At 41.2% G+C, this 15,627-nt stretch overlaps 3 protein-coding genes across 4 annotated transcripts; 1 reads left to right on the top strand and 2 right to left on the bottom strand.

Annotated features, from left to right (window-relative positions):
* Nucleotides 1-2,343: 2,343 nt before the first annotated feature.
* On the top strand, nucleotides 2,344-9,103 carry ube2g1 (ubiquitin-conjugating enzyme E2G 1 (UBC7 homolog, yeast)). 2 transcript variants are annotated; one of them, XM_014128414.2, is made up of 6 exons: nucleotides 2,344-2,627; nucleotides 3,104-3,206; nucleotides 6,539-6,636; nucleotides 7,143-7,321; nucleotides 7,580-7,696; nucleotides 7,898-9,103. In XM_014128414.2, exons 1-5 carry the CDS (start codon nucleotides 2,585-2,587, stop codon nucleotides 7,664-7,666), a joined length of 510 nt encoding a protein of 169 aa, XP_013983889.1. In that variant the 5' UTR covers nucleotides 2,344-2,584; the 3' UTR covers nucleotides 7,667-7,696; nucleotides 7,898-9,103.
* Nucleotides 9,104-9,161: 58 nt separating this feature from the next.
* On the bottom strand, nucleotides 9,162-12,191 carry LOC106563156 (actin-related protein 2/3 complex subunit 3-B). Its single transcript, XM_014128421.2, has 7 exons — nucleotides 12,037-12,191; nucleotides 11,537-11,636; nucleotides 11,256-11,332; nucleotides 10,100-10,168; nucleotides 9,801-9,927; nucleotides 9,482-9,576; nucleotides 9,162-9,401 (listed from the first exon to the last, which is right to left on the bottom strand). The coding sequence occupies exons 1-7, from the start codon at nucleotides 12,040-12,042 to the stop codon at nucleotides 9,339-9,341; spliced, it is 537 nt and encodes a 178-aa protein (XP_013983896.1). The 5' UTR covers nucleotides 12,043-12,191; the 3' UTR covers nucleotides 9,162-9,338.
* A 67-nt stretch (nucleotides 12,192-12,258) lies between these two features.
* Nucleotides 12,259-15,627, bottom strand: LOC106563155 (GPN-loop GTPase 3). The gene is made up of 8 exons (XM_014128419.2): nucleotides 15,392-15,627; nucleotides 14,823-14,931; nucleotides 14,563-14,730; nucleotides 14,232-14,356; nucleotides 13,993-14,108; nucleotides 13,730-13,826; nucleotides 13,163-13,291; nucleotides 12,259-12,989 (listed from the first exon to the last, which is right to left on the bottom strand). The coding sequence occupies exons 1-8, from the start codon at nucleotides 15,437-15,439 to the stop codon at nucleotides 12,927-12,929; spliced, it is 855 nt and encodes a 284-aa protein (XP_013983894.1). The 5' UTR covers nucleotides 15,440-15,627; the 3' UTR covers nucleotides 12,259-12,926.

The raw sequence follows: 15,627 nt of genomic DNA, 5'->3' as shown, positions 1-15,627 counted from the left end.
TTGTGTGATTTTGTTGTCAGCACATTTAACTATGTAAAGAAAAAAGTATTTCATAAGATTATTTCTTTCATTCAGATCTAGGATGTGTTGTTTAAGTGTTCCCTTTATTTTTTTGAGCAGTATATATATATATATATATATATATATATATATATATATATATATAGAATGAAATAAATAATTAAAGAGCATCAATAAAATTAAAAGAGCAACAATAAAACAATAAAATAACAGCAACGAGGCTATATACAGGTGTACTAGATTAGGGTTGGAATGAAAACCTACAGGACAGTAGCTCTCCAGGAACAGGGTTAAAGAGCTCTTGTGTAGATGAATGGGAGGAGACCGGTTAAAGAAGGATTTTTAAGCCTTGAGACAATTGAGACATGGATTGTGTATGTGTGCCACTCAGAGGTTGAATGGGCCAGACAAAAATGTAAATGCCTTTGAATGGGGTATGATAGTGGGTGCCAGGCGCACAGGTTTGTGTCATGAACTGCAATGCTGCTGGGGTTTTCATGCTCAACCGTTTCCTGTGTGTATCAAGAATGGTCCACCATAGAGACTAACATGGGAACAGGATCAACAGTCTACAGCAGGGATCATCAACTACATTCAGCCGCGGGCCATTTTTTTTCTTGAGCGGATGGTCAGGGGGCCGGAACATATTTAAAAATAATTTGTAGACAGAATTGACCACAAGAAGTCCAAACAGATAAATCTTGCTTACATTTGTATACGATCACATATATCTCTCTTATGTGTGGGAATACTTTGGAAGAGATTTCCTAAATTAAAATCCCTTGGAGCTGGTGTTTTAACAGTCCTTTCTGTCTACCATTTTATTTTATTATAAAAAAAATACGTTTGTTTTGTTTTGCCCAGAAAACTTGAGGGGCCAAATAAAATTACCCGTGGGCCAAATTCAGCCCGTGGGCTGCCAGTTGGAGAACCCTGGTCTAAAGGAACAGGCAGTACAGTATAAAATACGTTTTTGGGGCGGAAATATGTAATGTGTGGAGCATTATTGGTTGCTCCACACATGATCAAATAGGCTACAACTGGGGGAAAAGCGTCCTGAAGCGGCATAGCAAGCCCAATTGTTCGCATATTTAACTAAATCCGTGCCATCTGAGGTGAAGAGTGAAATAAAACCAGACTGACATATGTATTTTTTATGTTCATGTTGTAAATGTTAATGTGTTGTAAATGTTCATATGTGGCAATGATCAGCTGTAGGCTACAGATTTATGCCAGTGCTGTGCTGAGCAGACCATCCTGCTGGGGTCTCTGTCCTCATCCAGCCTTAATCGATATACATTTAGGTAATTTATACTGACCAAAAATGTTACGACAACATGCAACAATTTCAAAGATTTGACTGAGTTACAGTTCATATAGGGAAATCCGTCAATTGAAATAAATCCATTAGGCCCTAATCTATTGATTTCACATGACTCGGCATGGATGCAGCCATGGGTGGGCCTTGGAGGGTATAGGCCCACCCACTTTGTAGCCAGGCCCACCTACTGGGGAGCCAGGTCCAGCCAATCAGAATGAGTTTTTCCCCACAACAGTGTTTTATTAAGGACAGAAATACTTCTCAATTTCTGGGATTTTTTATTCCAGCTCATGAAATGTGGGACCAACACTTTACATGTTGTGTTTATATTTTTGTTCAGTGTAGAATACCCTCTTATCCAGAGTGACTTAGACCTAGAGTCAGTGCATTTAACTAAAATAGGTGAGACAACCACATATCACAGTCGCATATGGCATTACTGAAATTATTTTAAATACTTCCTAAACAAACACAGCCTACATATTTCTACATGCAAAAATGAGCACGGGATGGGACTGGATTGGTTTTTATCAGGAAGGAACAAGAAGGTTCTGGTGTTATAGAAATGTTGCAGGATCAGGACAGAACAGGAAAACAATTGACAGGACAGTAATGAATTTTCACCCCTGTGTCAACCTCTACTCCACCACCCAAAGGACATCCAGCCAACCTGACACAAGTGCATTGGAGTCAACATGGGCCTATGGAACGCTTTCGACACCTTGTAAAGTCCATGCCCCCAACGAATTAAAGCTGTTCTGAGGGCAAAGGTGATGGTGAACTCAATATTAGGAAGGTGTTCCTAATGTTTAGTGCACTCGGTGTATATCTCCATTAGGTGTGGGAATACTTTGGAACCGATTTACAACATTAAAATCACTTGGAGATTCTTTGCGTGTGTTTTTACAGTCTTATGTACAACAATAAACCAAATCATAAACAATTCGTTTTGCTCAGAAAATGTTAGGCCAAATAAAATCACTCGCACGGTTGGGTAACCCTGATGTAGGCTTGCACCTCCCTCTCTCGACGAGTAGGGCGCATGCGGTGTATCGGGATTTTGCTAGCCTAGCTGTAGGAAGCTGTACCTCTCTGTGTGAAACGATCAACCAATAAGGCCTTGCTGAAACATCGGTAACGAGCTAGCTAGGTCTCTCTCTCTCTCCAATTCTTTGTTCTGTTATATTTTATGTTAGCGGCAGTTCAGGTCGTTGTCTTTATAGGTAGGCTAATCCACATAAAATGACCGATCAATCATCACTGTTGCTTCGAAAACAACTGGCAGGTAAGCTAACGTTAGCTAAATTAAGCCGAGTTGAACAAGTGTAGTAGTTACCTGTTACTTGGCTAGCTTGTAATCAAATAATGTTTGTTTTACTTGTATTTAAATGTCAACGTAGCTACGGCTAGTACGCAATGCAAATTCCCAGCTGAAGTATGTTTAGCTAGCTAGTTAACGTATGACATACCATTTTGCTAGCGAGTGGTGGTAACGTATTGTTACCACACTGGTGGTAACGTATTGTTCGCTAGCTAAGACTTGTAGAAGTGTGCCATTTATGTCATCGTAGCCACACGTCAAGATCATTTCCTCAAGCTAAATAACATTAAATGTTCATTTTAACTGGTCCGTTAGCTGAATTCTAGACTTGACGTTTATGAAAAGCTTGACAACACGCATGACATGACACATCAAGTAGATCAGACTTCCAGGGGTGGGTATTGGGTAATAATGTCCGCGTGTTTGTTTACTCCTTTTAGAGCTCAACAAGAACCCAGTGGAGGGATTTTCTGCCGGTCTCATAGACGATGATAACATCCATCAGTGGGAGGTGGTTGTTATTGGCCCTCAAGATACATTATTGTGAGTGTTTTACACATCTGCTGTTTGTTGAAGGCATAGCCTGGAGACCCCACGTTGAATTGCATTGGTGAAAGATGAAAAATACATGCACTAGGCATGCATACTTGCTGAGCTTGTGCACGTGTTTACATGATTCTGCCACATGCTTCAGGTGATAGAATTCTGAACTTACTACCAGCCCTTTAAAAAGTTGGTGTACAGGGCATTGTACAGAACGTTTTCAGACCCCTTCACTTTTTCCACATTTTGTTACCTCAGCTTACTCTAAAATGGATTAAATAAAATAAGTTCCTCATCAATCTACACACAATACCCCAACTTATTTACATATTCAGACCCTTTGCTATGAGATTTGAAATTGAGCTCAGGTGCATCCTGTTTCCATTGATCAACCTTGACATGTTTCTACAACTTGATTGGTGTCCACCTGTGGTAAATTAAATTGATTGGACATGATTTGGAAAGGCACACACCTGTCTATATAAGGTCCCACAGTTGACAGTGCATGTCAGAGATAAAACCAAGCCATGAGGTCGAAGGAATTGTCCGTAGAGCTTCGAGACAGGATTGTGTCGCGGCACAGGTCTGGGTAAGGGTACCAAAACATTTCTGCAGCATTGAAGGTCCCCAAGAACACATTGGCCTCCATTCTTAAATGGAAGAAGTTTGGAACCACCAAGACTCTTCCTAGACCTGACCGCCCAGTCAAACTGAACAATCAGGGGAGAAGGGTCTTGGTCAGGGAGGTGACCAAGAACTCGATGGTCACTCTGACAGAGCTCCAGAGTTCCTCTGTGGAGACGGGAGAACCTTCCAGAAGGACAGCCATCTCTGTAGCACTACACCAATCAGGCCTTTATGGTTGCGTGGCCAGATGAAAGCCACTCCTCAGTAAAAGGCACATGACAGCCCGCTTGGAGTTTGCCAAAAGGCACCTGAAGGACTCATACCTTGAGAAACAAGATTCTCTGGTCTGATGAAACCAAGGTTGAACTCTTTGGCCTGAATGCCAAGCATCACGTCTGGAGGAAACCAGGCACCATCCCTACTTTGAAGCATGGTGGTGGGCAGCATCAGGCTGTGAGGATGTATTTCAGTGGCAGGGACTGGGAGACTGGTCAAGATCGAGGCAAAGATGAACGGAGCAAAGTACAGAGATCATTGATGAAAACCTGCTCCAGAGCACTCAGAACCCAGACTTGGGCGAAGGTTCACCTTCCAACAAGACAACGACCTTAAGTACACAGCCAAGACAACGCAGGAGTGGCTTCGGGACAAGTCTTTGAATGTCCTTGAGTGGCCCAGCCAGATCCCGGACTTGAACCCGATCTAACATCTCTGGAGAGACCTGAAAATAGCTGTGCAGCGATGCTCCCCAACTAACCTGACAGAGCTCGATAGGATCTGCAGAGAAGAATGGGAGAAACTCCTCAAACACAGGTGTGCCAAGCTTGTCGTGTCATACCCAAGAAGACTCAAGGCTGTAATCGCTGCCAAAGGTGCTTCAACAAAGTACTGAGTAAGGGGTCTGAATACTTATGTGAATGTGCTATTTCAGTTTATTTAATACATTTTAGAATAAGGCTGTAACGTAACAAAATCTGTAAAAAGTCAAGGGGTCTGAATACTTTCCGAATGCACTGTATGTATACCTTTCATAATGTTTCCCCTAAGGTTATTAGCCTACCTCCTCTTTCTCTCTCTTGTTGCTTCATTCCTTCCTCACTTTCAACAGTTAAGGACAACTTATTTCATTTATCTTCATTCTAATGACATCCTTGAATAATATAGGACTAGAATTTCGATGCAGGAGGCTTTCACTTCTCTTCCAGATTGAATGGTTATGGGTCTGAATAAATAACTGCTATAGCTTACCGTGCGTTCACTCTTCTTTCATACTACCCGTGAGCTTTATTGGCTGCTGTATTTAACATTCAGCAAAAAAGAGATTGCGTCTCTCTTCGAATAGCTTATTGGTATAAGTTATACCAAAAACAAATGTCCAGCAAGCTATTCTAGTCTAGTTAGTTCTGCATGGGACTCTGAGGTAAGGGGTGTTTTTTAAGGAGAGACCAGCAGATCACAGGCACTTGCGTATAGCGCAAGAGACAGAGGCTATAAATTAGGTTATTATGCATAACCCATCTTTTAATTAGCTAAATGTAAGGCTAATACTGCATTGAGTTTATTACCTTAAGAGGTAGGCTAGGAGAGCGTGCTCGCACGTGCACAGATTTAAAGCAACTATATTCGAGTGATGGGCTGTTTTAAAACGCTGCAAAAGTAATTATCTTTACAAAAAAACAAAAACAAGGTGACCCTCAAAAGCCAGATGGAGATGGGTAAATTAGACGCGCATTTGGTCTTTATATTACTGTAGCATAGACTATGTTGCAGAAAATATAGGCCTACCAATCACAATAAAAAACCGTTACCATGATGAGATGATAGGTCTCCATGCATTGTGAACTGCGCTCCATACTGAGATGGGCTGTCTGTCCCCACCCTCAGCTGTGATTTATCATGCAGAGGCCGTAGAGAAGCCAGATTTAGACATCGCATATAATTTAAGTTCCATTTCACCCCATGCTGTTCATATAAATATTTTTTTTATCATTTACCAGTTTCTCGCAGTTATTTATCCCGGGGAAAGGGACTGATTTTGGGTGGTAAATCTGTGTAACCGGTACCTGCCATTCAACCCTATTATCTATGTTACCAGAGCCTCATCTTAATCTCCTCAAACTGTTTCTATGGTGGATTCGCGGCCGCAATTTATGGAATATGCCAAAACTTTGGAGATGACAATAGGTGGCGAAGTCAGAGATAAGCCAGTGGTTTCCATCTGTGGCAAAGTTTTCCCTAAATCAAAGCTTATGACAAATACAGCTCCAGGACCAGACATAGAGGCAGCTGACTAATATTTAGAATAAAGTGTAGTAAAAAAAACATAACACAACATTAGCTAGTTAGATAAGGTTAATAAGATAGCTAGCTAGATAAGGTTAGCATGCTAGCTAGCTACACTGACAGATGTCAGTGGCCTATTTGTTGATGTTTATCAACTCCATGTGGAAATTCCCACTCCCAAGTCATGAATATGTATAAGTAGACTTCGTCATTCTTCGGAGGTAGAACCTAAATGTGCATGTCATCTCTAGGACAGGAAATGAAATGGTGGTGGCAACTTCCTCTGGGGGTGGGGGGGGGTTTTTTAAGAAGAGGAATTGTATAAATAGGCGGGGTTTACTTTGTGTCTGTGGTAAATAGTGACGGGCACTTAGCATCTCCTATATGAGTGACACTCATTTTCTCATCTTGTCTCTTTACAGCGAGGGTGGTTTCTTTAAAGCCTACCTGACCTTTCCCCATGACTACCCACATAGGCCTCCGAAGATGAAGTTCATCACAGAAATATGGCATCCCAATGGTAAGTGGTTTCATTGATGAATCGCCTTCATCCCTTTCTGTGCTATTTACTCTAGGCCTTGCCATGGCACACCTCCTGCCTTCATCTCCTGCTCTGTGCTTAATCTCCAGGTGGTTCTAGGCCTTCCTCTTTTGTGTTTGCCTTGTGGGTTCCATGTTGGAGCCTGTTTTGTGATTGATTTGTTTCTTCTTAGTGTGTCCTATCCCGCTCCACTTCCTTCTCTCATTGTGCTTCCTATTGGGTCTTGTTTTGTAATTTTCCACAGCCTGATGTTGCTGATGTATTCTGGGAGTCTACTGGCCAGACACCATCTGAAACAGTGGTTAATGAATTACTTTAGTTTGTTCAAAGTGTTCTCCATGTTTCAGATCCATACAGAAAAATGGATTTGACATTTGAGTTGAAGATCTTCAGTTTTGTTCCATGTGCTACACAGCTGAGGACTAAAGACCTGTGTGTTACTCAGCTGGTCAGCAATTTAGGATTCCTGTACTCCTCTCTTTCAGTTGCAAAGAATGGTGACGTGTGTATCTCCATCCTGCACGAGCCCGGAGAGGACAAGTTTGGCTATGAGAAGCCTGAGGAGCGCTGGCTGCCCATCCACACTGTAGAGACCATCATGATCAGTGTCATCTCCATGCTGGCCGACCCGAACGGCGACTCACCCGCCAACGTGGACGCAGCCGTAAGTCCCAGACATATACCCTCGCAGACGTTGTAATTCAATGAGAAAAAGCTGAAACGATGGTGCTGTTATTTTCTTGTTTTTATGGCCTCAAAACGAATTTACAGAAACGAGTGAAATGTCAGTGCTCATATAGTTTTTGACTTGTTTTTGTAGAACAACATTTTTGATAGTAGTGAGGGATTATCCACCAGTTTAGTTGATCGTAGTGCTTGCGAAGCTCGGGTTTTTAATGTACAGTTGTGTTGTGCCCTGCAGAAAGAATGGAGAGAGGATCCTTGCGGAGAGTTCAAGAGGAAGGTGGCTCGCTGTGTACGAAAGAGTCAGGAGATGGCGTTTGACTAGGCCCCCTCCCCCACCATTGCCACACACCCAGTGAGTACCTTTCTGGATCCACACAGCGCTCAGCTAGAATCTCACACTCACGTTGCACAAATTGAGACCCATTCAGTGCCTTGGCTGGATAGTACATCTTCCATTGTTTGTTTCCCTATCAGTCTTGATGCTGCTTTCATTCTCGTTTCCCTTGATTTATATTTTGTCTGCAAGCTAACTTTTTTTTTTTTTTTTAGCTAGAATTTTAACATCGGGAGATGGATCATGTCACTCTTCAATAAAGACTTTTGCACCAGTGCTCTGCTCTTAGGAAGATGTGGAATAAAAAGCCAGCCCTTTTTCTTTAGTTGTGTAAATAGGGTTGTCTCATTTCTTCTATGTGGAGGAAAAAACATCCCCTCGTGGTTATTGCCCAGTTTTCACCTTAGACTTATTTATTTAAATAATTATGACAACTCAAGATGCATGTTTTTGTTTTGAAGAGCTTATTCTTTATTTTCAACCTGCCACTGAGCCATCTACTTTTGACTTGTCTCTTATGCAATTGGAGTTTGGAGCAATTGTGGTCATTGAAGAGATACCAACCAACAATGGCTTTCGTTGCCCCCGTTCTTTACCTATGGAAGCCCATTCCTTCCAAAGTGTTCTGCAAAGTCCTTTCTCTCAAAAGGGTTAATACACTCTGCTGCCTTAAGTTGTTTCCCTGTAATCTAAGGAAACTGTCTCCAGTGATGTCTGTTTTCTTCAATTTTTGATCAATAATTTTTGGGGGATAAACAAACCTAAGAATATTAGCATGAGGAAAATATAATATTTTTTGTAATAAAGATCTCAGCTCTAATTGTATATGTAAATATTATGTACTGTATATCAGATCTCAAGTTATGTCTTTTGGTTTTCCCCTTCATGTACTTGATTTTCCTTGCTGTTAGTCTTGATTTCCTTTGTAGGATATTTTTCAGGGACGTGTGTTCTGTGTCATTTTTCCTTTACGTCTATCCTTGTGAGTAATTATTTAACCTTTGGTCACCTGTTAACATCTACAGAAAGAAAGGTAATCACTTTTCAGATGGTTGTCTTTTGTTTAAAAGTAGTTTGTGTAGTCTCAAGGATGTGAATAAGGCGATGCCAGTTTTGGTTGAATGTCCACACCAGTATTGCCATTTTCTCCTGTGGAAGCAGATTACACTAGCCCTTTGCAACAGCACAATTTCTATCCACGAGATGCTTGAGTGTTACGCAAGTTATTCATGCAATGCAAAGAATCAAAATAATGAAAGTGGTGATGGATTGTTAGAACAAGCAATAAGACTTGTAGCTCAATAGTTTAACTGATAGTAATACCTATTCACCTGTGTGGAGTGAAGACTGGCATGAGTTGTGAAATCACAGGTTTTTACACCCACCTTGTTTAACTTGAGCCCAATAAAGTTTTTAAAACAGTAATATCTTCATGTTTGACAACGTAACCACTTCTTGATTGTGTAAGAGACCAACCGAGACATGTTTTCATAATTGTTTTATTGCATTAACCAATCGCTTAACATGATCAAAGAAGCCACCTGACAACAGTATGTATGTCCATGTACTCTTCAGTATAAAATCATCTTAGCCACACAAATGGAGGCACAAAAACAAAACAAAAATCCATCTGCCTTGCACTAGTTTAGTCCTGAGTTGTCTACTGTCCAGGAGCTGACAGGCTTTTGTTCATGAACTGTTTCTTAACAAAGCACACCCACCACTGAAAAAGAGGTCACAGTCAGGGTTAGTCCATCAATCCATTAAAAAACAAATAGTGACAGGAGCGGTCGGATGTCTCACCTTGCTGGGTTTGTCTGTCTGGGGATCAAACACACGGTCACACAGCCTCAGCCCCGTCTCCTGGCGGATCTGCTGCAGGTACGCCCTCATGGTCTCTGATCAGGAAAAACCACGGGGGTATTTAATTAGGATCCCCATTAGCTGTTGCAAAAGGGTCCACATAAAACAGATCTTGACCAAACGTAAATCACAACTGCTGGTATTACTGAATAATATACAATGCAGCCTAAAACACTAATGTACTGTTAGTGTGGCATCTCTATCAGTCTACTCAATAGTGTTACTGAAAAGATGAAATGTTATTACTGTAGTTCCTTACCTTCTTCCTGCTTGTTGCTGGGCTTTGCATACATGGCGTTGAGAGGGAAACCAGGTTCTCCAGGGATGGGGAAGTTGGTGATGCCCAGGGTGTACATCTCCTTCTCTCCCTGACCCCTGGAGCTGCACTGCAAATAAACATAAGAATTCAGGAGGGGAGTTCACCATACAAAACAAATCATGTCTTTGAATTGTTCAGAGGACCCAACATTCCATATCACTAAGGGAGGGGGTCATTTGGAATCAATAGCGATTTACTTTATTAGAAAAGCCTGTTGGCAAACAATTTGATTTTGTTACCTTCTGTAGCTTCTTCAGGCATTCAGAAATGTACAGGGTGACGTAGATCAGTGTCCTGTCTGCCTCGTTCTGGGGAGAAAATAACTCCAATGATACACCAAGCCTTGTGAGCGACAGACTTAAGTCCATAGTAATGAGAATACTGTATCTGTTGTCTAATGTCAACATGCTGTGTCCAGGGTTGTCTCGGGCAGGGGTTCACAGACTCTCAAAATACTTTTTTATATTTACAAAATATTACTAAAACAAAATCCAAGGGATCCGTGGAATAAGTTTAGAGCAATGGTTTTCAAACTTTCAGCTTGAGACCACTTTTCCCTGACAGAATTTCTGAGGGACCCCATTTTCCTCATGACCCTATCACACCCCAATATTGTTACGTCAGCAAATAACCTTCAATTCATTACGTTTTAATCTCTTATCAAAATTAAAAGAAACCATTGACTGAATCAAATACAATATGTACTTGTAATTTTCCTCCACTTGTAGCTTGTGGGCGCTACTTTCAGAACTACTGCCTAGAAAGTATACAAAAGTACTGGAGAATCCCTTTAACCCTGGGCAACATGGGCCTAGGAGGCTCACAGGGATATTGGTATCCACTACAGTACTCCAATTATACATTTGATACTTTTTATTCTGCCAATATTTGTTTATTTTATAAAACAGTAAAGTTTTCTTTCTGCTCCATGACAAAATTAGTAGAAATGCAGGAAATTTGCAAAACGTTCTCTATGGCAAAAGGTGTGCTTTTAAAATGTTCCGAAGTCATAGTAAAACTCCTTATATTCGCTCGAGTTATGTTCCGATTATGAAGGGTCCCTGTTGAATTTGCTATCAAAAAGTTTGAGTACTCCTTGTGGGTGTATGAGAGCAGATCCTAGTTTCAGTCACTGCCTAACTAAGCGCTGCTAACAGAGCTATGAGAAGACTATTGCCAAGGGAAATATTCAGAGAAGCAGGCTAGGGCACGCGGGATACCACAGGCCAAACCACTGTAGAAAGAGGGGAGGTACTGTAAAAACATGAACTTCCTTATAACATGTAGTCTACTCTATTATACTCAGACAGCATTCCATAAATAGCAGATGACCAGTTCCATTTTTAACAGTCGCCATTATGTTAAACAAAATTGCACATTTCAATGTTGCCGTACCTTGATTTCATAATTCTTAAAGAAGACATTAGCTTTGAAATAGTAGATGGCCTCCTCAATGATGTCTGAATCTTTGGCTGAAACAACAAAGACGAGTTGAAAATAGAGTAGGATTATAAGTAGGATATCTAAAACTTGTTCATATCACACAATAACTTTGTACATTCTTGTAGGCTATTTTCTAAACCCCATGGATGGAGTATGGTAAATTAGGGAAGAATGTTAACACCAGCTCTTTAAAGTTTGTCAATAAATTGTTAAATATGCTAGCTGAAACATACTCTCTTTCGCTGCAGGGCCCTTGAATTGGGTTTTTAGTGGCAGCATAGCCATGTTCCCCACCATCTTGGTGTCCCCATCCATCAAGCCAGAGTGGTACGCCTGCAAAGGAAAATGAAACAGTTGATACATATATAATGATGAACATGAGATTATCTTTCTGACAAAATGAGAACGATAGCGGTCAGAGCTATAGTTACTAAACTAGCAGAGTAGCTAGCAGCTAAACCCACCAAACTACTAACTCCATTGGCTGCATAAATTAACATGTCTCTATTTTACCGGTTTTCATTCAATTGGCAACTACAGACTAATACCAAGCAATATTTTTACAATTTCGTTGCCACGTTATTTTGGGTGATCCAAAACATTATTGTTAGACTGAAATGACTAACGTTAGCTAATTAGAAAATGCTACAGTCGATACAGATTGAGGAAGATACAAATAATTACATTCCAGCGAACACATTTAAGAGGTGGTCATAATATTGTATTTACTTACCGGCATTTTGAGAGATTAATGTAATCTTTCAGCCTCAGCAAACTAAAAATGTAAGCGTTTGTCAGGACACTACTGCTACTACTAGTGCTGCTGCTTCCGCCTGTCCCACCCAACAGACTTGACAGGAAATAGACCAACGAATAGAGACGCGGTGTGTACTATATGAATGACCACAAGGTTGCGCAATTGATCAACATTTTCATCGCAATGAATGTCAGAACGTTGTTTTACAATAGTTTAATTACATTTACATTTAAGTCATTTTTTTACAATTACAAAAACATAATCCAGATATTCAACAAGAAACGTTCTTAATTTCCATTAAATTCTGCTTACAGTCAAAAATCAACAGGTCACGTGGTGGTGCTTCACAGACAGGGATGGGGAGGGATTGGGTGAAATTGAGAACACCTTCCTAATATTGAGTTGCACCCCCCTTTTGCCCTCAGAACAGACTCAATTCGTTGGGGCATGGACTCAAAAGCGTTCCACAGGGATGCTGGCTCATGTTGACTCCAATGCTTCCCACCATTGTGTCAAGTTGGCTGGATGTCATTGGGTGGAGGACCATTATCGATACACATGGGAAACTGTTGAGTGTGAAAAACCCAGCAGCGTTTCAGTTCTTGACACAAACCGGTGCGCCTGGCACCTACTACCATACCCCATTCAAAGGCACTTAAAATGTGTTTTCTTGCCCATTCACCCTCTGAATGGCACACACACAATCCATGTCTCAATTATCTCAAGGCTTAAAAATCCTTCTATTACCTGACTCCTCCCCTTCATCTACACTAATTTAAGTGACATCAATAAAGGATCATAGCTTTCGCCTGGATTCACCTGGTCAGTCTGTCAGGTGCACTTAATATTTTGTAATGTATATAATCTCAGTCCTCTTTGTCCTGGAAGAAATCATCATAATTTGTGTTGTCTGGCTCCTCGTCAGGCTCCTTAGGAGAGAGAAAAAAGGAGAGCGAGTGAAAGGTTTTGGTTAGTTGGAGAGTCGACTTAGTAACTTAGTACATTATTTCCCAAAACAGGATTAGAGTTAGTCTGCTCTACTAACCTCTAGGGCTAAGCATACATTTCAGTCCACAAAGTAGTGGATTTGTCTTGTATTTACCTTTGGCTCTTTGAACTCCAAGTCTTCTCCGTACTGTATGGAAAAGTCGATGTGCTGAAGCACTATGTTGATACCTTCCTCGTCTGTGCGATCAAAAGGCAGGAATCTCACCATGCTGTAGTCATCAATCTAGAAAACACAAACTAGGGATCATGACTTATTTATGGACATCAGTGCTGCATTCTCTCTATGCACGGTTGTGTACGGCATAGGGCTGTCAAACGATAAAAACATTGAATCGAGTTAATAGCACGATTGTACGTGTGAAATAGGACCAATTACCCACTAAATTATTATTATTATTTGTCAATTCTGAATTTGCTCAAATTAAGCTGTAATTGAAGATTTTTCATACAAAAATACGTTACAAGACCCTTGCCGTCTTGATTTTGTCGAAAGGAACGATTAGCAAAATTAGGCAAATTGAGAAAGCATACTTTCTTTAACCTCAATGTCAACTTGTTTTTACATTGCATTGTTGTTTTTAGCTGTATAGACGTATTTTAGGATGTTTTCAGTGTATTTTGAAAGCTTTCAGACAATGCAATTAATTACAATAAAACTTACCAAACCACAGATGGCTTTGGTCAGCTTCTTGAACTTCTTGCTCCTAATGGTGACAGAGTTGTCCTCCATCATTGAGTACATGTCAGGGTCCAGGTACCTGCATGGCGAGAGCGGGATGTCAGTGCCAGCCAATACAGATCCGCTAAGCTTGTGCATAGGATGCATTCAGAGCCAAACACACACACAGACATAAAACCAGATGGACATAGACCACAGCAACAGATACACATAAAAAGGAGGAATTCCAAAATTCGGACACCTACTTTTCTATTTCCTTCTTGGCCTTGGGACTGAGCAGGTCCATTTTGGTCATGATGTTGACGGTTGGGATCTCCAAGGACACCATGGCACTCAACGCAGCCATGATACCAGAGATGAACTGGGTTTTTGAGACAATTGCTTTGCAATGAACTTAAAATACAACTGTTATAGCATATTATAACAACTGTATAAAAGACAGCATGGGATTGGAAATAAGATGAGTTAGCAGAGGACATATTACCTTGAAGGTCTCCACCATGAACTGTGAGTCCACCAGGAAGACGCCGCAGACACGGAATTCCCACTGCTGGAGCTGCTCTACCAGCTGCCTCATCACAGGGAGGTGTGTGTAGAGCTCGATTTGACCTGCAGACATCACTAACACCGTCATCATCGTCATCAATACCATTCTCACCACATCGCCTTCAGCACAAACTTCTCAACCGCCATCACCATCATCGTCATCATGGTCAACATCAAAATCAGATCCATATTATTCACTTAATCTCCATCATCATCATCATCATCATCCAGGTCACGTTCCTTGCCCTCCTCTATGAAAAGCACCTTACCAGGACAGTCAAACAGTATGTAGTCGTCCTCCACGTGACCCAGGCTCTCCTCCAGCCAGTCAAAGTTGTTGGCAAAGTACTCCATGCAGAACACCAGCCCTCCATTTGGGCCAAACCTCAGTGACTCATCCTCCATCACGTCATCCACCATGATGAGCTCCCGGATATCTGAGGGTAGGAAAACAGCCATTAGTGCCACTTAATGTTAGAGAAACAGGACTACCACAGTATCAGAACTCCTAAGAGATGGGTTTTCTTACCTGCCATGACTGGGTAATCAAAGTGTTCTGCGGCTGGGTCTAGGTTGACCACCTGTACAGAGCGGTTTATGGCTTCTGCATGCTGGATCAGTGTAGAGCAGTAGGTACTCTGAGGAGATATATACAAACCACAGCTGACTTTATATTTCAGTGGCAAAAACATACATGATGATATGAGAACAGTGAATAGGATACATCAAGTAACAGCTACAGTACAACCACGTTATTAAAGTGCTAGATTTGCATTTCTGAAATGACAATGGCAGTGCCTGTAGTAGTTTAGACCTTGAAGTTGCAATCATTAGTGTATATATACAAAAATTGGTTGCAACTCTGTTAGCTAGCCCACTAACAATCTAGCAAGTGGTATCGCTAGATATGTTAATAATATGTGAATTGGTATTAATAGTAAAACCTAGCCTAGCCCTGCTCATTTTGCTACATTTTGGAATCGACATGGAACAACCAACAAACACCTACCCACTGAAAATAACGGTAGCATTTCAGCACAACAGGCTGTGTGGATAAATAACGTTACTTAGCTAACGTAGCTATAATCTAGTAGCTACCTTTCCACTTCCCGCGGGGCCCATCACCAGTTGAGCATAACGAGGCATTTCTGCTATCCTATCCCGAAAACCGCATGGACTGAAATGAAGTGTCGCTTAATTCTTCAAGACTAATATTGCAAAACAATGACGGCGAGTAAATGCACAGCCAACACGTTCGCGGACAGAAAACTTTCACTAACTACGGGTATCGTCTCGGGACAAAAGCTATCGTTCGAACCAGGACGAGCGGTATA

The sequence above is a fragment of the Salmo salar genome, chromosome ssa11, assembly GCF_905237065.1.
Source record: "Salmo salar chromosome ssa11, Ssal_v3.1, whole genome shotgun sequence".
Lineage (NCBI taxonomy): Eukaryota > Metazoa > Chordata > Actinopteri > Salmoniformes > Salmonidae > Salmo > Salmo salar.
The sequence above is the reverse complement of the archived record's forward strand: the minus strand, read 5'-3'. Positions and strand labels throughout refer to the sequence as shown.

Excerpts from the sequence above, each read along its gene's own strand:
- LOC106563155 (XM_014128419.2), bottom strand. The coding sequence starts at position 15,439 with ATGCCTCGTTATGCTCAACTGGTGATGGGCCCCGCGGGAAGTGGAAAG. Across the intron at positions 14,109-14,231 it reads TCATGGTGGAGACCTTCAAG|TTCATCTCTGGTATCATGGC; the intron begins GTAATATGTCCT and ends TCAAAAACCCAG. Across the intron at positions 13,827-13,992 it reads GCCAAGAAGGAAATAGAAAA|GTACCTGGACCCTGACATGT; the intron begins GTAGGTGTCCGA and ends CTCGCCATGCAG.
- ube2g1 (XM_014128414.2), top strand. The coding sequence starts at position 2,585 with ATGACCGATCAATCATCACTGTTGCTTCGAAAACAACTGGCAG. Across the intron at positions 3,207-6,538 it reads GGCCCTCAAGATACATTATT|CGAGGGTGGTTTCTTTAAAG; the intron begins GTGAGTGTTTTA and ends GTCTCTTTACAG. Across the intron at positions 7,322-7,579 it reads CCGCCAACGTGGACGCAGCC|AAAGAATGGAGAGAGGATCC; the intron begins GTAAGTCCCAGA and ends TGTGCCCTGCAG.
- LOC106563156 (XM_014128421.2), bottom strand. Across the intron at positions 11,333-11,536 it reads GGGCCCTGCAGCGAAAGAGA|CCAAAGATTCAGACATCATT; the intron begins GTATGTTTCAGC and ends TTGTTGTTTCAG. Across the intron at positions 9,577-9,800 it reads CAGCAACAAGCAGGAAGAAG|AGACCATGAGGGCGTACCTG; the intron begins GTAAGGAACTAC and ends TTTCCTGATCAG.